The sequence below is a fragment of the Protopterus annectens genome, chromosome 3.part1 (genome assembly GCF_019279795.1).
Source record: "Protopterus annectens isolate FY-2018-M chromosome 3.part1, PAN1.0, whole genome shotgun sequence".
Classification (NCBI taxonomy): Eukaryota; Metazoa; Chordata; order Ceratodontiformes; family Protopteridae; genus Protopterus; species Protopterus annectens.
Window position 1 is genome coordinate 387,257,594 of NC_056732.1, and position 25,047 is coordinate 387,282,640.

The 25,047-nt window shown below is 36.6% G+C and overlaps 1 protein-coding gene across 5 annotated transcripts in view; it reads left to right on the forward strand.

Annotated features, from left to right (window-relative positions):
* Positions 1 to 25,047, forward strand: part of OSBPL3 (oxysterol binding protein like 3) — a 2,414,360-nt gene that overhangs the window by 1,589,619 nt on the left and 799,694 nt on the right. For all 5 annotated transcript variants that reach the window (XM_044066857.1, XM_044066855.1, XM_044066859.1 and 2 more), the window contains one exon: positions 16,683 to 16,839. In XM_044066857.1, the coding sequence (XP_043922792.1) occupies positions 16,683 to 16,839 (157 nt within the window). The remainder of the gene's footprint in view (positions 1 to 16,682; positions 16,840 to 25,047) is intronic.

Here is a 25,047-nt window from a genome sequence, read left to right on the forward strand (position 1 = left end):
TACTCCAAGGAGATTTCTGCCTAACATATAAAGCTATGTTAAACCCAGAGCTGTTGGACATGCTACACCTAAAGAAATCCCAGTCCCTCAGAGCTACACGCTCTAGAGACCTAAACCTTGTCACCACAATAAACATGACTTGCTGGAGGGATAGACTCCTGTCCCAGAGACTTCCTATACTCTTGAACAAGCTATCCATCTATGTCAAGCAAAGTTCCTCATTAGCACTCTTCAAGAAAAATCTTGATGAGTGGATGGGAAATAGGAAATACACCCCGGGGATCACTTCTGTGGCTCTGCTGGACAGGGGCACAGGAAATTAACTTGCCTGGGTGGTATAAGCCAGGGAACCTTGTTGGCTAGGCTTACTTAGGCCCTTGGGCCCATAGCCTAGTACCTACCTATGAACATATAAAGGCAGATCCTACCTCCTAAACTTGGACTTCCTTGAATCAGGGTTATCAGTGTGTTGGATGTAGGCAAATTAGTACATACTGTATGCATCGACCTGGACAGGGAGTTTGATACCATCCCACATTCTGACATTATCAACAAGCTAATCAAGTAAGTGTAAAACAATATGTTACCCAAGATAGCAAACTGGCTTGCTGATGGAACCCATTCTATTAGTGTAGGGGGCAAGACTCATAAAAAATGGTTGTTGCTAGTGGTGTTCCTCAAGGATCTGTTCTCTGCGGTATTTACTTCTCTGATGTCAAGACTGATGTCAGAGGCCTGTGGCTGACCACGTTTGTAGATAACTGCAAACTTGGAGCTATTATAAGCTCTTCACTTGACTTCCAGCAGGAGGGCCTAACACATACAAACAAATGCTGTCCAGACCATGGCCTTAAACTACATGCTAAGAAATATAGTATTTGTCTTTTGGCAGACATAAGCACCCATGTACCTACCACATAGATGACACCCCCTTTGGAAACTAACAGTTGTTAGGGAGCTAAGCACTTTCATTGACAATGAACTATCCTTTGATCACCATTTATCCAGTCTCATTACAAAATCTTTTTGTCTATCCAGACTGATTAGCAGGGGTGTGTCTTCCAGGGAGTATGTCATCCCTCTCTACTTCTCCCTCACCAGACTCATGATGGAATGGAATGCCCCCTTTGGTATCTACTTGTCGAAACATATGACTAAACTTAAAAGACTGTATTGTTTCCTCACTAAGAAAATGGAGGACATGTCTTCCTAGTGCAACAAAGATGGCATTAAAGTACTTTCTTACTTCTTTGTTTCCTACAGACTCTTGAGGGAGGACCTCGGTCTCATCTACAAAGCCTCAAATGATCCAGACCTGTGTGATCTTCAACACATTCAGAAAGCAAACAACACCCTAAACACTCACTTGAAAGAACTAAAAGTACTACCACAACATAAATAGGACCTGCTGTCAAGACAGATATCTCTCTCAAAGAATCCCTCCTTTATGGAGTAGGCTTCTGTTACATGTGAAGCAAAGTTGCTCCCTGATTTTCTTTAAGTACAACCTGGAAGACTGGATGGGAAACTGTAAATTCACCTCTGATCTGACCCCCTAACCCTCATTGAAAGGAGACAAAATTAGTTACTGGGCTACAAAAGATAGACCTGATCAACAGCCTAGTATGAACTTTTGATGCTGTCATCACTTTGTTTAACATACGGGGGAAGGTCCGTTCCAGAGATCGGGCAGGCACTGGGCAATACAACTGTCTACTTAACACACCTGTATCCTTGTGCTGATATTTGTAGAATGCCTTGACTTGCAAATATATAAGAGGCTACGGTTGACAGAATCACTGATGACATTTAATGCAAGGCACATTTCACCTTGAAAGGACACATAAGAAACTGAGCATAAGGACAGCGTTTTAAATGTCTACTAGGAGATCAGGAACTCTAGTCCAAAAATCCTTCCAATTTGGAGCTCATGTGGCCCTTCCAGTTGCCAGCATATCCTGAAAGGTACATCATGAATGCGAGGAGGAAGGGACTACACCCAAAACTGGTCCAATCAAGGCTGCAAAGAGAGTGATAATAACTTTCCTTGACCTGGATGACATGCTCCTAGAGAGCAGCTGTGCCAGTTAGAAAGACCCTGTGGATCATTGCTTCCAAACAGTAATCAAAGAGAAAAACATTGACCCATCATGTTCCAAGATCTCTGACTGCATTATAATTTCAGAGCAGGGCACTAGCTATACTATATTTTAAGGGAGAAAATTGCCTGCCAAATGTGACAACACTGCACTGTTTCGCGTTCAACATCAACCCCCCCCATCCGGACACTACCTGTTCTCAAGTGTCAGCTCTCACTGTAATGAATGCATATCAGAGGGAGACCTGTCAGTAATGCACAGTTTGCAGTCATATGTGACTAATTCTGCTCAGGGTAGTCTGTAACAGCAAAACTGAGCAGAATTAGTATTGCATTGTGGTGACAGCCACTTTGTGATAACACTCTGTAACAACAAGGCCCTGTCCGGTACATTTATTGTGTTTTGATGTCTAAGTCACTTTGATTTTACAGTGCATAGTCACAAATTCTTGTAGAGAACTACTACATTGTGATGTCAGTCACTTTGTGACACAGGGAGGATCCTAGGTAACTGCATTTATTAACGCAATCTGCTTTAGTCTCCATCTGTCATGCTCCACCCAATTGCTCTCTTCCTTTACTCCTCCGCTTTCTAAACAGAAATCCACATTCCAGTATACTTTACCCACAAAACCACAAATTCCTTCAAATAATTTAACCTGTGCTTATTTTCACATTAGAATTAATGAACTTGGTTCATATAAATTGTTTAGTCTGGGCATTTCTCCATTTTTTTTTTTTTACTTTTATCATTTTATTGCTATATAAGTAACAAAGCTTTTCAACAATACCATTTAACATAGGCATTCTCATATATAATGCTCATTTTACATTTGACAGTTCTCCAAAATTTAAATCAAAACAAAGATACATAATTACATTTGTCTTACCCAGTGTTTCTGCATCTAATACTTGAAGAAGTAGAAGTTATGGAAGGGCAACCAATTTGTTTTCCTTTGGTTGCCAGTCTCTGAGCACTTAGTGTTCTCAGTTGTTGTAGGAATTTCCTTGTGCTCACTGTTAAAGAACCCCTACTTAACTGTGAGAGGTCCAAATGGTTACCTAATTTGGAGGCACCTGTCTTACCTAAAACCAATCACACTGAGTATCATGCATTCACACCTTTTCCTTTACCTGCACCATGTTCTCAACAGAATCATATGAAACAATTTAATTTTCCTTCTGTCTCTTGGCTGTAAGCAACTGTGATATAGCCATGCTGACAGTCAAGTCTGTCATACGTTATTTAACTGAATACCAGTATACTTTACGTTATTTAACTGAATACCAGTATACTTTACGTTATTTAACTGAATACCAGTATACTTTACGTTATTTAACTGAATACCAGTATACTTTACGTTATTTAACTGAATACCAGTATACTTTACGTTATTTAACTGAATACCAGTATACTTTAATAAATACACATTAGAGAAATAATGAAAAGCTAGATTAGAAATATTGATACAGTGAATATGGGAGACTAGTAGTAGGGGTGCTGGGTATGGGGGAGTAGAAGTCTGTATTATGGTGGTGGAAATATCCCAAGGAAATTATAAAAGTTTATGGATTTTTAAGGTTTTAGTATGGAGTCCTTTTAACCTGTAAAACAATGCGATAGGTGCTACTTTCACCCTTTTACTCACCAAGATCTGCCCATGATGTCTGCTATAGGAGTGTGATATTTTCTTATCCTTTCCGTTGTCTCCATATTTCTCTGTTTTTTTTTAAACAAGAAATGTCTTATTAAATTATCATATGACATAAGCAATCATACATTTATATAAATGAAAACAAACTATATTGACATAATTTTAGTTGCAAACATTATACATCACAAACCATTTAGACATAATTTTAGTTACAAATATTATTTCTCACTTATAATTTATCCAAGTCATTTTCAGACATAACATAGCTCGTTCAAACTCAGCCTTCTTTTAAACCATGTTCCACCTCTGCATGCATTGTTCCCACAATTCCCATTTTTTTCCTATGTAATTTGTTGCTACAGTTTTCCAAAGATCCCATTTCCAGTTGTTTTATCTCTGTTACTATTTCACTGCCTCTAGTAAAGTTGGTTTAGACTTTGAATTCCATTTTCTAGTAATTGCTTTTTTGGCAGCCCCTATAATTAGACTCAGCAAGGCCTTACTATGTCTAGGCAATTATGAATCTGTATCATAGCTCAAAAAAATAATTTCCCTAGTTACACCAATTTGCTCTCCCAGTATCTCTGCCAGAGTAGTCTGCCAGGAATCTTTTAAGTTTGCCAACTCATTACACTCCCAAAAGATATGTTCCCATTCACTTATTTCTTCCTAATCACACCTCCAACATTTGCTGTCTACCTGAGGAAAAACTATTTGGAGTCTACTTGGGTATTAAAATACCTATGTAAATGCTTCCAAGCAAAGATGCTAAATCTTCTAGACTTTGTTGTATGTTTGGGAGACATACATATATCTCATTGTTTATTTGTGAATTTCTTATCCAGTCTCTTTTCCCAATCCTTTCCACCTACCTATTGTCTAACAAAAGCATGTCTGCCTGACAGTGTCATGTCTCCATTATTCCATCTGTTTTTCAATGTACGTGTTCAACTCTGGGAGCCTTTCACCATACTTCAACTCTGGGCAACTGTTATTTGTGTATGTCCTTTTCTGGTTTTATCAGGTATAAATAATGTCATCTGCAAACAGAGCCAGCTTTTCTTGACTACCACATCAATTATAACCTTGAATTTGACTCCATATTTCTCTGTTTAAGTGCTATTATAGACCCCCATAGTAATCAGTCATTCTTTCTCTAAACAAACTGCCTTTAGTCTTACTAAAATCCATATTCAATTTCTGTTAATTAGTTGATCCCCACATTCAAGGCCTTTCCAGCTCCAAACCTTTATTTTGTTTTCCTTTACTAGTGCACTAAGAGAGATCTTTATCTTTTCCTTCTTATTTTGTTAAAAAGTCTCATGTGCCTTTCAGAGTCACACTAGTGAGTATTAGTTACCTTCCAAGTAAACACCTACAGCAGAGGTTATTGTAACCCTGCCACTTTAAAAATTCTTAAATGTGCCCAGCACCTCACCACTGATCACAGGCGGCTTTCAAATATAAAGTCTCAAAGAGCCATCATGTGAAATGTAATGCTTAGTGCACAGATACTACCATTTGAGAAATGTATTCCTCCTCTTATCTCAAATCTAGATAAGCATAGTATCTATGCATTCACAGGAAACCAACAATATATTTTGATAACTTCTTGTTCCCATTTCCTTAAAACACCATCTGAAGGGAATATTGTCATTTCTGTGTGTATTTGGTCTTTTGTATTTGTATTAGTTGAACAGAGTAGATAAAGTAACCAAATAAATTAATTTAAAGAAAATTATTATATTAATGCTCCACTCTTTCTTATGGCTGAAGAAGAGGATGAATACTAACACATTTTCAACAAACAAGCATGCATATGCTTGACTTTCTGCTCATCTGAATTCCCGTATAGATATCACATGCCTACAAATGGGTTTCATAATACTCCATAGCCAATGCAAAGAGCAGGGGTGACAAAGGGCACAAATTGTGTATGCTATAACACAGATAAATAATACTCGATAGCCAATGCAAAGAGCAGGGGTGACAAAGGGCACTAATTGTGTGTGCTATAACACATATACTGTTTATTGTGTTTCCTAACCTGCTCCTTCACAGATATTGACCAAACATTTTATGAAGAGTCATGGGCAACCAAAATACTTCAGAACTTTAAAAATGGCCAAGAAGGCCTGTCAAAAGTCTTTCAATATCATATTCTATATTAACAATGTGGACTTTGTTCATGTGAAGCTTCTTCCATTAAACCCAAGACTTTTCGAAGAAAATCATATGGCATTCATTGATATATAAAGTCATGCTGGCATTAATAACTTTAGCTTCTGTGTCTTCGTTAAAAGGTAGGTAGTCTCTGTGATAAGGTTGTTACAATTCCTCCTAAGAGCACTAAATTTGGCTTTGGGAATATCATGGTTCCTTATGACCTGATTCTTTTGCCATCCTTTGTTCTTTTGCTATGGACTCCACTCCATCAGAAAACATCACTTTTTGGCATAATGTCTACACTTTATACCTGTGTTTATCAATAAAGTCATTCCTAGAGTGAACAACATTTCAACAACTGTGCGGAGAAATCAGCTGACCTTGTCTGCATGCTATGATCCTGCCCACATTTCATCTTAATTTAGGACAAGATTCGCTTTTTTGAGATTTTCCTGTTCCTGAAGTTAAATGCCTACTTTCAGTCTTCTTCTCTGCTCTTAGTCAGGATCACTATACGATCCTTATAATCCTTGATGTTACTCATCAGGCTATGGAAATGCTGGATGCACCAGTTCTTTAGGACTGGAAACATATTTAAAACTGAACTGTAGCTCCATTAAACTGCTTATTGGTCTAAGAAGGTGACCATCAATATGTAAACCTCCATTTCTTCTACCTTAGGAACTGAACTTTCTTCTTAGACTCTATCCATAGTTAGATAACCTTTCTTACCTTGTATCCCAGACCCTCATAAACCTCTTTCAAGCATCTAAACCTTTTATATAAAATACTTGCTACCGTTTTTATTATGTGTCCAAGTTAACATGTTAAACTGAGTATTATGTAGACTCAGTATGTATTTATAGTCCCAGGAGGGTGTTTGTTTTCTTTTTTGTCACTACAGTTATGACTTTTTTTACTTCCAACAGTCACATCTGTAGTCCACCATTGTGGACCTATTTATTGTGTAGCCATTATCTGATGCAGCTATATTGTAACCGTTCCATGAAAGTATTGTGTTTTTTCACTAGTCACACAGACAGGCAGACATTCTAGATTCATGAGTGTCTAATATTTATCCCCAGATATATCACAAATTTCCCTTAGTGTTGGTGTACAAACAACATGAAAGTGGAAATCATTTTGCACTAACTCTTGCTGCTACCTCATTTATTGCAAGAAATTTGGCAGATGTGATTCATAAGTTAGCTTATACTATCACTTTTCCTGTAGCTACATGTGACAAAGACTTCAGGTTATGGGCAGTCACATGATCATTTACTGTGAGGACAGGTTCTATTTCATCAATTTGTAGCTGTAATCTTTGTTTATGCTAACCTGTGCTAAGAGCACACTGAATTTTCTTCTATGAGGGCAGGTGCAATTCCATCATTTGCAACTTGAACACCATGGTTATTTAAACCTGTCCTGTGCAAATCACACTGCATTTCCTCCTCTTGAGATTATTCTCCCTGTTATAGTCAAGAATTAATACATTCCCTTGAGATGCGTGAATATACACAGATACTATCCAAAGTGGTCCACCGGGACCATCTGATAGTTACAGTTGCTGCTTGCAGTTATTTCATGTCATATTCAGCTATCACTGACCAGCACTTCACTGTCAGATCAAAGAAGGCACTGTAGGACTTGACAATACAGGCAGTGAACAAGCATGTCCTTATTACAGTATTAATCTCACCCTTCTCCTTCCAGTTGCTATCCATGGTCAGTTCTTATAAATTCCATTCCACCTACCTGTTGTCTAACAAAAGCATGTCTGCCTGCCAGTGTCATGTCTTCATTATTCCATTCATTCTTCAATGTACGTGTCCAACACTGGGAGCCTTTCACCATACTTCAGCTCTGGAGAACTGTCATTTCTCCACCAATATTGTCTTGCTGTCAAAATGGAGAGGCCTAGACTAGACACAACAATTAAATGTGATGCTAGCTCTGTCCTAAGCAGTCCAATGATGACTTCCTTACCCACAGAAGCAGTGCAGTCCCTATTTATTTTAGTCTTAGCTGCCACCCTTTCATAGTACATTGTGCCTCTGCTTTGAAGTATGATGTTGGTGATGATTATCAACTTCAGCACAGATGTCCATTTTTGCAGTGCACTGCCATGCACTTCATGCATGAATGGGAGTGCCTTCGCTGAAGGTTGGGCATCGGGCTGGCAACTCAGCACCATGAAAAGCGACTGCCAATCATTAGTGGACCGAGTTCCACTGTGGCGACCCCTAACTGGGAAAAGCCGAAAAGACAAAACAACTGCCATGCACTTTTTAGCTTTAAAACACACTTATCTGCTCATACTTCCAGCTTTTACATATGTTGACTGAATTCCTAGTTGTGACTGTTATCCCAGTCTGTGTAGGTCATCAAACGAAGGTAGGTTTGTTTAATTTGGTTGTTTCAAAGAAAGTCACTGAATAGCAAGGACACAAGGACAGTTCTTAGGACAATACCAGTCTTTCCGATCGAGGTAGGGCGTGCACTACCGAAGTAGTGGAATCTGGCAATCTCTCACACAGGCAATACGTAGATATCACAATAAAAACGAACTGGAGCAATGCAAAGTCCTTACAGATGAAATAGATGAAATAGCTTCAACAAAAATACTCCGTGCTGTTCGCACCGTTTATTCCAAGTATAACCTAGGTTTCGTCCGCGACCCGGACTTCATCAGATAACATAAAATACAAAATACACACATCTTATATACCATACATTAATCAGCACATCAATTATTCAATCAATCAATTTAATCCTTAAAGGACCCTCCATTTAAAAACACATAAACTTTATATATAATGTGTATAAAACTTATATATAATAAATAAATTCCATAAATGAACTGTAAATCCCATTAAAAGTGTCTTAACCACTCTAAACAATGTGAACAATCCTATGGCACGACCTAAATGCATGATATTGTACCACATGTAAATTCAAATATATATATATATTCCTACATATGAAAATACATAATATGTTATCCGAAATATAATATATAGAATAGCATATACATAATATAATATATCCAATACATATATATATATATATATATATATATATATATATATATATATGAATACTATGTATGAAAAACCTATAAGGCAGATCTAAATAAACTACTTACATTAAATATACTGACCAACCCTAATATCAAATATATAAGCAATATAAATATGAATTCATAAATGTTATACACAATATATAAATGATTAAAACAACAATTTTAAAATCTGTTTAAAAACTGGTTGATAAAAAACATTGATATTATATGTTAAAACCACTGACAATATGTGCACATTCACAAAATATTAATGAATATATAAATGTTGTAACTTATGAACACCTACCCTAATGTTACATGTATCTATGTATACATATATCTACCTTTAATATGTTTTAATCTAAGTATGGGTTTTATACTACAGCACTCATTAATACCAGGCCAATTATATGCATTCAACTTAATTTGTATTTTTAATTCTTCTGCATCCAAATCATAGGTAGTGATCCTACCTTGTTGATCCTTAATAATTTGGGATGCACCAAAAAATCTAAAATGATGATTGCTATTCTGTGTAACATGTCTTGCCAACGCGTTGGTGCACTTAGATTTTTTAATATCACTCAAGTGTTCCCTAATTCTGTCTCTCATATGTCTGCTGGTCTTACCGACATAAAACGCTTCACATAACTGACATAAAGCTATATACACCACATTAGTTGAGTAACAATTAAAATGACATCCTATTTTAATATTGCAATGATTAACCATAACGTTCTTACCCGTAGTATAAATATATGGGCACATAGAGCACCTACCACACTTAAAATTACCCAATTTTCTATTGATAACTCCTTCATTATTATAAGTAGCCATCTCAAACAATTTCTTGAATGATACATCCTTTTTAGAAATATATGTAATGTTACCCTGAAATATTTTTCCAAAACTATTATCCATGTCCATTATTTGCCAATTTTTATCAATTATTTTCTTAATAATATAAATAATATCATTATACGTTGTTATGTAAAAAGGAATGAACTTAAATCAAAATTTCTATTTGAATGTCACCCACCTGTCACATTATCTTCAGACATAAAATCACTAATTATAGCTTTATAAACACCTGTGTCCCTCTTAATCTTGACTTCATTTAACACATTTTTACACAACTCATCTGGATAACCACGATTAATAAACAGGGACATCATGAAATTTAATTCATCATAAAATTCATATATATTGCTCACTATTCTTGCTGCCCTGACCATCTGGCCTTTGACTATGGCCTTTTTCTGATGGTCAGGGTGCCAACTTGCATAATGCAAGTATGAATTTGAAAAGGTTGACTTTCTAAATATATTAGACTCCAATTTCCCACTATTCCTATCAACTATAAGTCTAACATCTAAATATGTAATAGTATCTCTGTTCATCTCATGTGTAAACGACAAAAAACAAATACTACTATTAATATACTCAATAAAAACCTCTAATTCAATTTGCTCCCCTTCCCAAATGAAGAACAAATCATCTAAAAATCTTGAGTAAAATTTTACATGAGTAAAAAATTCGGTTTTAAACAAATTATTTTGTTCCCAGAAATATTTACTTGAAAAAGAACAAGAAAATCCAGAGGGATAAAAAATCTATCAGTTGGGGCACGTATATCCGAAATCTAAAAGAACTGAAGGTAACCATGGCAATGGTCCAACGCGTCAGAGGAACGGTATTCTTGATGAGCTGGATGACTTCACTTCCTGTGACGACCAAGGAGAGTTAGTGCGGGAACATTCGGAGGAAGACAACGGGGAGGATGTTGTAAGACGCTCTGAGAGAATTAGAAATCAGCATTTATCTTATGATGAAGAGGATTTAGGTTATACTGGTGCACGTCCGAAAAGAGATGTAAATTATACTAAAACTCAACAGTTTCAAAAAAATGCCTGGAGGGCGCGCAAGTAGCCGTTGGCGTCCTGAAACCAATAGAGGCAGAATCGTACTGTAATACGGAAACTGTAAGTAGTTTGTTATTTAGTGACTATTCAAATGTTATATCACCATCTACATTATCCAATCGAAGTTTACATGATGTAGGAACGAGTGTTATGCATTATAGCACGACCAGTAGCCATATTTGTACACCGGCTGAAAGAACATTGTGTGACAATTATGCTGAGAACATGACGACTATGTTGGACATTTTCGATAAGGGGGAACATAACTCTAATGTTAACCATGATAGCGACAATGTTTCTACGATATTGGATTTTTTTGACACCGTTGACCAGAGCTTGTGTGATATGTCCATATATGATTTTCCTTCTGAACAAGGCTTTCATTTAAATGTTTGTACTGATGTGGTAGAAACGAATGTGCTGGATGATATGTCTATTTCTTTTGAACAAGGTTTACTTTTTAATGTTTGTGCCGATGGGGTACAAACAAATGAGTTACAGAATAATAATAACATGGAGGTACAGGCGTTTGATTCAAATGTATGCATTGATCCGTCTGATACACCTAACTTACAGATAAGTAACAATAATGATTTATTGCTTGAAAGAACTTTTATTGGTTGTGAAACGAGCGATAATGTACCTGCGAGCGCACATACCTTGGTTGATAATGTAGTATTCAATAACCCCTTAGTCATCAGTAATAGCACAGGGGATTACAAGTTATATAACTATACTTCCACTATTTTTGATACTAATACAGTGGATTTATTTTCAAAGGGCTTTAATTATGTACCCTGTAGAAAAGGGAAGTTGGTTAATACGTTATTGGACTTAAAACTTTTTTCACGTAAAGTGAATTTAAAAATTCTGTTTCAGGGTAAGACCACAGATTACAATGGTGAGTTAAGTAGACTTATCAAACCTAGCATATACAACCCACCCATGAATGAAAAGGTTGCAATGTTTGAAAGATTGTGTGAAACGGAAGTGAGACAGTTTTTTTCTGATTATAAAAAACCTTTGAATACTAATTTGACTATTCAAGAACAGGATACTTTAAATAAGATTTTGAGTAACAAAAATATAAGAATTATGAAGCCCGACAAGGGTAGTGGGGTCGTTGTGGTGGATAAGAATGACTACATTACATATATGACCTCGATGCTGGTTGGGGACTCCTATGAGGAGGTTAGTTTAAATGAAATTAATATTGCAAATAAGAGAATAGACATGGCACTTGATGACATGTTATACCAGGGTGAATTGACAGAAATGGAACGGGAATTTTTAAGTAATGAATGCCCTGTTGTGAGCGGTATATTCGGAATACCTAAAATACACAAAGGTCTAGAAAATTTACAGTTTAGACCCATAGTGGATGGAAAGAGAAATAAGACGCATTTCATTAGTCAGTATTTAGACCATCATTTTAAGATGGGAATGGCTAAGTTCACCCTTGTATTGAAGGATTCGTGGGACTTCTTAGGAAAATTAAGTTCATTTACATTTAATCATAATCATATATTTGTCACAATGGATGTTAATAATCTGTTCACGGTGATACCGCATGAAACAGGGTTGGAATGGTTGGAAGAACAGTTATTTGAAACTAATTTGTATGACCAGGTTCAAATTAATATGTTAATCAGACTTATGGATATAGTTTTAAGACATAATTATATATTTTACGAAGGGAATTATTATAGACAGGTGAACGGTGTGGCCATGGGGGCAGCATGTGCCCCCATGTTTGCTAATTTTATCATGACTTTCTGGGAACAAAATAATTTGTTTAAAACCGAATTTTTTACTCATGTAAAATTTTATTCAAGATTTTTAGATGATTTGTTCTTCATTTGGGAAGGGGAGCAAATTGAATTAGAGGTTTTTATTGAGTATATTAATAGTAGTATTTGGTTTTTGTCGTTTACACATGAGATGAACAGAGATACTATTACATATTTAGATGTTAGACTTATAGTTGATAGGAATAGTGGGAAATTGGAGTCTAATATATTTAGAAAGTCAACCTTTTCAAATTCATACTTGCATTATGCAAGTTGGCACCCTGACCATCAGAAAAAGGCCATAGTCAAAGGCCAGATGGTCAGGGCAGCAAGAATGGTGAGCAATATATATGAATTTTATGATGAATTAAATTTCATGATGTCCCTGTTTATTAATCGTGGTTATCCAGATGAGTTGTGTAAAAATGTGTTAAATGAAGTCAAGATTAAGAGGGACACAGGTGTTTATAAAGCTATAATTAGTGATTTTATGTCTGAAGATAATGTGACAGGTGGGCGACATTCAAATAGAAATTTTGATTTAAGTTCCATTCCTTTTTACATAACAACGTATAATGATATTATTTATATTATTAAGAAAATAATTGATAAAAATTGGCAAATAATGGACATGGATAATAGTTTTGGAAAAATATTTCAGGGTAACATTACATATATTTTTAAAAAGGATGTATCATTCAAGAAATTGTTTGAGATGGCTACTTATAATAATGAAGGAGTTATCAATAGAAAATTGGGTAATTTTAAGTGTGGTAGGTGCTCTATGTGCCCATATATTTATACTACGGGTAAGAACGTTATGGTTAATCATTGCAATATTAAAATAGGATGTCATTTTAATTGTTACTCAACTAATGTGGTGTATATAGCTTTGTCAGTTATGTGAAGCGTTTTATGTCGGTAAGACCAGCAGACATATGAGAGACAGAATTAGGGAACACTTGAGTGATATTAAAAAATCTAAGTGCACCAACGCGTTGGCAAGACATGTTACACAGAATAGCAATCATCATTTTAGATTTTTTGGTGCATCCCAAATTATTAAGGATCAACAAGGTAGGATCACTACCTATGATTTGGATGCAGAAGAATTAAAAATACAAATTAAGTTGAATGCATATAATTGGCCTGGTATTAATGAGTGTTGTAGTATAAAACCCATACTTAGATTAAAACATATTAAAGGTAGATATATGTATACATAGATACATGTAACATTAGGGTAGGTGTTCATAAGTTACAACATTTATATATTCATTAATATTTTGTGAAAGTGCACATATTGTCAGTGGTTTTAACATATAATATCAATGTTTTTTATCAACCAGTTTTTAAACAGATTTTAAAATTGTTGTTTTAATCATTTATATATTGTGTATAACATTTATGAATTCATATTTATATTGCTTATATATTTGATATTAGGGTTGGTCAGTATATTTAATGTAAGTAGTTTATTTAGATCTGCCTTATAGGTTTCTCATACATAGTATTCATATATATATATATATATATATATATATATATATATGTATTGGATATATTATATTATATTATGTATATGCTATTCTATATATTATATTTCGGATAACATATTATGTATTTTCAATGTTAGATATATGTAGGAATATATATATATATTTGAATTTACATGTGGTACAATATCATGCATTTAGGTCGTGCCATAGGATTGTTCACATTGTTTAGAGTGGTTAAGACACTTTTAATGGGATTTACAGTTCATTTATGGAATTTATTTATTATATATAAGTTTTATACACATTATATATAAAGTTTATGTGTTTTTAAATGGAGGGTCCTTTAAGGATTAAATTGATTGATTGAATAATTGATGTGCTGATTAATGTATGGTATATAAGATGTGTGTATTTTGTATTTTATGTTATCTGATGAAGTCCGGGTCGCGGACGAAACCTAGGTTATACTTGGAATAAACGGTGCGAACAGCACGGAGTATTTTTGTTGAAGCTATTTCATCTATTTCATCTGTAAGGACTTTGCATTGCTCCAGTTCGTTTTTATTGTGATATCTACGTATTGCCTGTGTGAGAGATTGCCAGATTCCACTACTTCGGTAGTGCACGCCCTACCTCCATCGGAGATATTGTTGGGTTTTTGTATTTGTTATATTACAATACCAGTCTTTCTCTCACTGAATATCTCCTCTCTTTAACTGTCATATTTCATAGTGATTTGGTAGTCATTTTTACAGTCTTTTAACTAGTTATACCCCATATCCTTGCTCTTTGACTTCCCACGCTATTCTTTGAGCCATATTGAGAAAGGCCTTGCTGGAACCTTAAGTATGTCTCATTCATGCGTTTTACATCTGTTGACTCTCATTGTGACATTTATAAATGTGTGTCATCTTGAACATGAGTCCATATTACATACAATTACATTGATTACAGTTACAAGGCAGTTATCCTTTATGAATTCTACCAGAGGAATTTCTTTCATTTTCTCTATTACTTTTTTCTGGAACAAAGGTATGGGAAAATCCTTGGAATTCTTTCTATTAAAAATAGATATGTTGAAATAATGTCTTTCAGGACTATATTTCTATCAAAAGAATGCGTTTTGCCATTGTTTTTCGCAAGAAACCTTGAGACTTTCTTTAGTACTAGAGGAAGTGGGGGTAGTCCATCTGGGCTCAGGCTTCATCTTGTTTTTGTCCCTAAAGGACAGTTTAACCATCTCCATGGTTTCCTCTTCATCCACCATTTTCTCCTTGAAATGCTTCCATTATGGCTTCCCAATATGGTGCTGCCTTTCCCTTTTTTAAACTAATATGAAGAAACATTTCATATTCCTGTCTGGTTTGCAATTGCCTTCTACCTCTGATGCCTTCCTTATACCTGTCTTTACTTTGCTCCTTGCTTTTAATTTATTTCCCTGTATATCCATTTTTGTTACAGCAGAAAACTGTCCATTCTCTGCCTATAGCTTGGATATGCATTGAGATTTACTTATATTTTTTTCTAGATGATGACCTTTTTTCTGGTCCCTTTCTTTATACAATCTAAATGGTTTTACTGTCTGTAGCAGAAGAGGCCTTAATAGAGATGTACATAATTGCAAATTAGTATCCTTAATTCCCTTACTAATATATGTGCAGATGCAATACATTTTTTATTTGTTTTTCTTCACCAGACCACTGGGCCCACCAGCAATAGGAGTACTTCCTACATACCCTCCATCTGAGAATCCATGTTACTTCCCCAAGAAAAAAGGGAAACTTCTAAATGGGTGACAGCTGAGAGTTGTATGGCATTAATTTTCCCCTGACTAGGTACCTATATTTTCTTTAGAGAGTGTCGTCCTTGTCAGCCTGGGTAATCAGGACTCCCACAATACAAGACAGTAAGCCCTATGTGTGCTTCCATATATTGGGTTGACCTGGCAAAACTACAGAAATGTGCTATATGCTGTTCATTGAGTGCTGTTCTGTGGCATATCATACTGCCTTCACTGGATGCCAGAATTGCAGTAGACCCAGTTGATTTCTTTTTCCCAAGATGGATAAGTTGACACTGGCCTCTTACTCCCAGTATCTCTTGGCAGCTCATATAGTACATCTCTGCTCCAACCTATCACACTAGGAGTGCCACATTTTGGCCTGAAATGGTATTGCTGTAATGATAACTGGATCCCATCTAAGTTGCTCAGAATAGTGAAACATGTTTCAGTGTAATCCGGTCCCCCGAATGCATGTATATGTCTTACCTATTTGAACAGTGATCTGTGGCCTAATTGGGTTATAATAGTGACGTCTGTTTCAAAATCAAGTTCCTGGGCTATAAAGCAGGACATGTTGCTTATTATATGCTAAATTGTCACTTGTGGACTTTTTCAAGCTGAGCAAAAAAAAAAAAAATATGCTTATTTAATATTTCATTGATGTCCGTATATATCATGTATAATTAGCTGACATGCTTCTTCTAGGTCCCTTGTATATCTGCTGGTCCAGTGCGATTGCATGCATCTAATCCAAATTTGTCGACTGTAGACTCCAGTGATGACAAAGTGTACTCGTATGGCTCAGAACTATCTACAGACTATTCGAGGATGCAGGAAGACTTGTGTCACATAGCTCATAAAGGTATGCAAATGACACATTCTTTTAAAGAAGGTATAGCTTATATATAAGGTATATCTCTATTGGTAATGCACGGAGTATGTTCCATTATAGTAAACGTATACCTAATAAATCTTAAAGATGCTTTTTAATCATCTGAGTATACAGTAGCATGGTATTGGAGGATACTTTGCTGCTGTTTGTCGTTTGAGTGCTTGAGTCATTGTTATGTCACTATTAAGCCTGTGGAGGCACAGTTTAGAAATTCTGTGCTATACAGAGTTGATCCAACTGTGAAGACAGGCTAGGAGATATTGGCTTTACCACTCAGTATATCATATAATATAATAATGTGTTATATAAAGAGCTTCAGAGGTCTTGTAAAAGAGGCTTTGTAACCTGTGTAACAGCAGGTAACAGACAATACTACTCTAAAGAAAAAAAAAATAGCTAGCCTGCCATCTGACTGTGATATGGCATTTTAAAGATAAATGGATAGATTATTTTCATAACCCCAAGGCATTTTAGCTTCCTGGAATATGGCTTTCACAGGTCCTTCCTTAATAGCATTTTATCTTTGTTGTGTGTCACTGAAAAGATGAAATTCATTTCAGATGTATGTTTGCTGCAGGAATATGGCTTTGCTCTAAGTTATATCATCAGATATAAATTGTTCTTAGAAACACTTTGACACATCCAAGTTTATATTACTATTTTAGAAAAAAAATGTTTTACCAGCAGAACATCCCTAGTAGACACAAGTGGAAAGCTTTCTAGTAAACACCCAATTAAAAACATCTAAAAAGCAAAAAAGTACTGTACAATTCAATGTAGTTAATTACCTTAAGTATACATTTCTCATTTAGGTGTTGCATATTCATATTATAAAATGTATAATGATGTGCATTTGTATAAATCATTGTTTTTTTTTTTTTTTACACTTGCCAAGGCAGAAAAATACAACACTAATGTACTAATGTACTTCTTTCATGTCTGAAAACAGAAACCATTGCTTTCATAATATAGATAGCCTTTGCCAATTCCCTGAGAGTTAATTGAAATTCCAGATTTTTTTTCATTTTCGGAAAAGGAAGACAAGATTATTTCATGTTATTTAATAGTCTGTTTATTGATGCTGTAGTAATTAAAGGAATAATGATCCTTCAGATATTCATTATACTTGATTCTTAATATTACATATACTAGGTGCAGTTACATTGAACACAATTGGAATTAAAAGGAAACTATATCTAAAGCATCTTTTTTATCATAAAGTGCTTCTGTTTACACTACTCCGTCATGTCATAGCTATAAAAAATATATACAGGTATTTCACATTCTTTTTCCTGTTTGGACAGGATTTTACTGTATTTTAACACATTGATTTGGCTTCCAGTGAAATCTTGCATCATTTCATTTGTAATTTTTCATCATTGATCCTGATAGGGAAGCTGAACAGTTTTGCAATGACTGTTTGTGTCATAATGCATAGCTGGATAATATCAGATTCCTAAAGCATGGTTCCTGTGTTTGAACCTTTGCACCTGCCCTAAAGTGCAGTGACTTTGGAGTTTATTATACTTAGTTTGGGTACAGTGGACAGAAACATGGGTATGTGAGATGGGGAGTGAACCTCTCCATGTAAAAGTCTGTTTTTTCCCACTTCTCTGAAATGTCACCTCAAACTGTTTGTTTCAATTATCAGTGTAAGTTTCTTTGTTTTCAGGGGCAGCAAGTTTTGTCAGTGTAAGCTGCTGTTCACAGATAAGTTGCAGCAGATGCATAAATAGCAAGAAATATGACATTTGTTTGTAAGAAAGTAATGTGAGGAGGGTTGCCTGTTATGGCAGTTAGAGCCTTTAGAGAAGTATCTGGCATGGATGCTGCTTTTTGCTGTAGCTAGAATGGCTATAATTTTGTGGTATTTAGCTGCAAACTAACCAAAAATAAAAGTACATTACTGAAGAAAAGCTACTGTTGCTGCCTCTGGGGACTATTCAGTGAAAGCTGTGATTCATGGTATTGTCATCCTAAATTGGGGAGAGAAGAAACTGATGGGAAAGGCAAAAATATGTTTAATACTGAGATACAGAAGACATTGCAGAAGAACGAAGCCTTGGCTGAGAAACGAACTCTGCATCAGTGTGCTTGCACATACAATGCCATTTTGGAGTGGAACAAGTTATAAAGTACTACTAACTACATAATGCAATACAGGGAGGTTAGCATTATGTAGACGTCATTGAATATCCTTGTATATCTTGCTGTAGTTTCCTAGTACATATGCACAGCATGCCTTGAAACATTGCCTTTATACTTTCAGTGGGAGTGGTAGATGTTCCTGTATTAAGCCTTCATTATGCACTTTGCATTACAAGTGCTGAACCTTAAAGTGTAAGACTACCTACCTGAGGCAAAATGCCGTGAAGTCATAAAATTATCACGTAATGCTTTTGGACTGCCTTACCTGTTTTTCTTTCTCAAAAGTTGCACTTCAGTTTGACATTTAGTGAAACACAGAGTTGTTTCATCTTTTTTCTTTCTATTCTTTAAGATCTGACTTTTTGCAACCAACTCACATAACATATGTGATAAATTAATCAGAATTACTCAACTGCACACTGTAGATAAGTTTATGAAAAGAACATTTTGTAGGGGAAAGATCAATGTGAACCTTCCAGAGTGAAAAACTGCAGCCTTTCACCCCTCCTATTTATGTGTACTAACTATGAGACCATACCTTCTTAAGAAGCAAGAAATTCATGAGATGCTGCTGTCTAGATCTTTTATAGCAAAACACCAGCATTGCATATTACTGATCAGACATGATGGGTACTTATCACTGGTGTGTGAAACTATAACCCTGGCACATGGCTTCATTATAATCCTGACGGAGGGTAAAACTGTTGTTTAGCAAGTAGGATCATTTCCCTTTACCAAAGGAGCAAAAACAGAGACTAATAGCAGCAGACAATTTTTCTGAAACATTGGGATAGTTTATATGTGTGTGTGTAACCCAAATCCTTTTGTCAAGAAAGGGGGAAAAAACAATAACACAGTTAAAAACATTCAGGTAAGCACAGCAGCAGATCACTAACAAAATGGTATTCCATGATATCTAGCTGTATGAAACAGTAACTCAAATACACGAAATGTGGTTAATTAGTACCCTACTCCAGATGCATTGGCAGAAAAGGTGACTGTAGGCCAATATATGCAGCTAACAGAAACAGGGATGCTCGGTGCAGGATTCCAGCTGAAAACAGCATGTAGGTTGGAGCATGTAGCACTGTTGTGAATTTGGCATCCTAAGGCAAAGAAAGAAACTTCTTCAGCCCAAAAGGAACATCTGTAAGGACAGGGTTATGACATTCGAAGAGTACAGCATGTATAGAAGGTCAGTGTGTCCCAGGAACCAAAGTGATACCAAAGCAGCAGTGTAGATGCAACCGCTGCTGCTCAGAAGTACATAAGTAGCCCCCATGATGGCGTACTGTCAGTGAAGAATAGTTATAAAGACGTAGGAACTCTATACCCCTCCATTTGTAGAGACGAGTGGGACACTGTGCTTTGACTCATCAATATAAAAATGCTGTAAAACCTACAGGAGTATGAGAATGAGTGTTCCATGGGTAATGTACATCGTTCCTGCTAAACCAATGTTTTGGAAGACCTCAGACTCAATCCCTCCAGGAGGACTGGCATAAATAAAACCTTGTAGCAATCCATTTCATATTATAGTATGGAGATGCATATTTGTGATGCGTTTGGTTAGCTAGACCTTTATCCCAGAGCAGGTTGATGTAAATTATCAGAAAAGCAAAAAGCAAGGTTTGATGATGTTATCTGACCATTTTCTATTGTTTATGACTGAAATTCATGCAGAGGAATACCTTGTTTTCCTTTCTAGAAATCTTCTCCCTGTCTACATGCACTAGGGTATGTATTACATCATCGAATGCTTAAAAAAGCAAATGAATAATCAACCCCATGTAAGCGAAAGCTTACAATCTCAAAAGCTCAGAACAGCAATTTTTTTCCAAGGGAAAAAAATTGCTGTTCCAAAAAAAAAATTTTTGTAAGAATACATAAACTGGGGGGCTTTGCCCTCCCCACACCCCCCTACTTAAATATACCAACTCTGAGATCGCACTACAGTGCCGAAAATGGCAAAGTAACAGAAGCGGCCAAGCAAATTCTTTCCCTGGGAAAGAATTTGCTTAAAAGCCGCTTTGTTATTTTGCCTTTTCATTGTTTTAAGTTCGACAAGATGCATTAGATAGAATGTGCCTTCGGTCATCTAATAGGAACCCATTCACTTAATTACAGAAGTTGCCACATCCATAACTCTGTGCATGCATTTGGGCATATAAGTTGTCATGTCTGCATCCTTTTTCTTGAAGCTGAACACATTAATTTCATGCAAGTACTGTACCAAAGGCTATAGAAAAACCTTTGTGACTCATAAGGAACAGACTGTGTGAAATGAGGTATTTGTCTTGGATCTTATTCTGCAAAAACATTACATATTCTCCCTCTCTAGATTATAGATATATAGGTGGTTACTGGACTTTGGCCCAAGAGCCATTTTAAGCCTAGCCAAGCTTATCCCAAGTTTGCCAAAATGTTGCCAACATGTTTCAGGGCCCCAAGGAATTTTACAGTTACAATATAGGCATGTACACATCAAGTGTTCACAGCTTACACCCCCCACCCCCATCCCTTAGTGACATAGGTGCCAAACCAGGAGAACATTTGTGATTTCCTATCCACTGGTCCAAGTTACATTTGAATATGGTTGGGGTGAACTTTTGTTCACATAGATGGGAAGCCTATTCCACAGAAGGGGTCATCTTTGAGCCACATACCTGTTCCCTTCAATATATCTTGTTTATGGTGCAGACAAGGTTTGGGTCCTCAGAACAGGTATTTCATATGATATTTGTTGTGCAGATGTGCAACAAACCATCAGTGTAGGATCAGAAGATGCCTTGTAGGCTTGACATAGATTGCCACATAGTAGTCAGTATGAGACCCAAGTACAGGGATAGGGCTTTGAAATGGTCTGCACAGCATTTATTTATTCCTTGTATTCTTTTAGAGAGGAGTCTCTGTGGTCTGTCAAGGTGTTTTGAGTATCTGGTCAGGTACATGTCAAAGGGTGAGTTGTACTCAGTGACTGTTCTGATGAGAGCTGAGTACAATGACCTGCTGGGACCAGGATACCATGCTCTCACTTATAAGTTGTGCCAATTAGAATGATTTTTCTCACCACAGTATCTACATGGTGATATCTACATGGTGGTCAAAGGTCAGGTTAGTGTCATCATGCATTCCCAGATCCCTAACCACTGGGTCTAATTGTAGGGGTGTATTATCAGTGTGATAATTTCCAGGGGTGGCCTTCTTTTCAAAGGGTACCATTATACATTTTTTCACATTCAGTTTTAGTCCATGGCTCCAGCAGTAATTTTCTGTCTGTGTCAGGCTCCCTTCAAGTGTATTTGTGTCTTCAGGGGATTCAGTAACCAAGGCTAGTTTGCAGTCATCTGAAAATGTAGTCAGCCAGAAGCCTTTGACATTTACCTTGATTTCAGAGAAGTAAATGCCAAAAAGGAGGCCCCAGCACCAATCCTTTGGGACTCTGCTAGTGACCAGCCTCTTTGTGTAGGTGGTTTTCCCCATCCTAATTTCTTATATCCTGTCTGTAAGCCAGCTGGCTATTCAGTATGCGACATATGGACTTATGCCTAATTTTGTAAGTTTATCTACAATGTCTGTGTAAAATATTGTGTTGAATGCCTTGGCCTGGTTGAGGTGGGCATTGTGCACTGTTTTGCCCTCATCCAGAACATCACTGACCTTCTTGAAGAAGTCCACCAGGTTAAATAAGCAACTGCCTTTTTTAAAGGCAGGTTAAGTAGGTACCTGCTTTTGACAAATCTGAATTGGGTAGGGTCCAGTGTCTGTAGGTTTCCTATGCAATTGTTTATCAGATCCATAATAGTTGTTTCCATGGCCTTGCATATGAGGCTAGACAAGATATACAGGTCTGTAGTTACCTGGGTCCAAGGAAGAGCCCTCCTTTTTTGTAGGAAGGATAACCATTGCAGTCCTCCATTATTTGGCATGAAGCCTCTCTGGAGGCTATGGCTACACAGAGATTCTAGCAGGCCTGAAAGATTGGAGCACAAGGAGAAATTAAGTGCTTACTGTATTTTGTCATTTATTCTTACTTTATGCTAGTATTTTGTTTCATTCTCTCCTATTGAGTTTTGAATTTTAATTTGCATTTTGTTAATTACAAAGTTTTAATTAAAATAAAATGCCATGGTTTTGAATATTGCTTCTGGTTATGTTTTATTAAAATATACATAGTATTAAGTTTTTATATGAAAAGGGAAAATTTTCAAGCCCTCACAAAACATGAGAACACGACTGCCTATGCACACAGAAACTCTGTATAAACATGTTAATAGCTGAATAGAGGCAGCTGTACCCTAACTCAAAAAACAAGCCATCATGGTGGAATCACAACATCAATAGGCTGTGTAACAGAAGGAAGAAAAACATGGCAAAAATTAGGAGATGTAGCACCCAACAGGATAAAACACTGTCACCAAACTAAGAGTTCAAATAAAGTGTACCAAAGCCAAATTTGAGGTAAATTTGGCCTCCCATGCCAAGGACAACCACAAGGCATTCTTTAGCTATGTCTAAAACCTCAAAGGCAATGCACAATTGTGTTCAGAGCTCATTGTTAATGAACCACCTATACTGAGCCAGACGATGTAGCAAACCTACTGGCAGACAAATTTAGCTCCAACTTTGCCTCTCTCCCACCCCCCCTCTATTTCCCCTCCGGAAGTATCATCAGATATAACTCCCCCATACTATTACTAAAGAACAGGTCCTCAATGCTCTGTCCTAGGTAAAGAACACTACATAAATGGGTCAAGACAGTATCCCAGGATACCTTCTAAGTAGCATGAAACATGACCTATCCTGCCGTCTGGAATCACTGTTTAACAGTAGCCTCCAAACGGCTTTGTGCCTCACAAATGGAGAACAGCAACTGTCTGCACAAAGGTGAGCCATCTGCAGACCCATAAGTCTCACTTGTCTTATATGCAAAGCCATGAAAAAAATTATCATCAAAATGATTGATAGTGAGATAGGAAATGTTCAGACACTGGACCCAACCCAGTTTGGCTTCATCAAGGGCACGTCATGCCAACCTGATGGACTTCTTTGAGAAGGTCACCAAAGGATTGGATGAGGACAGTAGGGTTCAAACTGCCTACCTTAACCTAGTCAATGTATTTGACATAATACTCCACTCAGACATTGTTGATAAACTCAAGAGGTTTGGTATAAACATTTGTGTCACCCGGTGGATAGTCAGCTGACTCACAGACAAGAACCAGGAAGTTAGAATTGGGGATTCCACCTCTACAAAGAGGCCAGTCACAAGCAGAGTCCCTCACGGATCAATCCTGGGACTGCTGTTTTTTGGCATTTACTTCTCTGATGTCAAGGCAAATTGTCAACGGCCTCTGGCTGACCAAATTTGCAGACAATTGCAAATTAGGAGCAGTCATAGAATCTCCAACCGACACTAATGTTCTCCAGGAAAGGCTTGACACATACAGGTAACTTGTTTCAAAGCCACGGACTAAAACTAAATGCCAAGAAATACATAAAAGCATCCTTCAGGAAGTCATCCAACCCTGGTAACTATCAAATTGACAAAACACCTCAGGAGTCGACTCAGTAGTCATGGACTTGAGGACACATGTATACGGTAATCTAGCCTTTGACCATCATGTGTCTAAATTAGTGAGGAAATCATTTTATGTTATGCAACTTATAAACATAGATATGGCATCTAGGTCCAAGGAGGTCATTATTCCCCCTACATTCCACATTCCTCATTCCTCAGACCTATCATTGAATACAATGTTTCCTTTGGTATGCACCTAACCAGGCCTATCCAACAATTGGAACTTCCGAAGAGGTTCCTCACTAAAAGAATACAGGGCATAAGTAATATGTCCTATGCAGACTGCTTCAAAGTTCTGCTCCTACAAGCTGTTGAAGGGAGATCTATGCTTGGCATACAAGGCAACATCAGACCCCAACATAATGGATGTCATACTTATCTGCAACGCAATCAGTACCAGAATTACCCATTCTAAAGACTTTAAACCTTGCCTGTAATATAAATAGGAC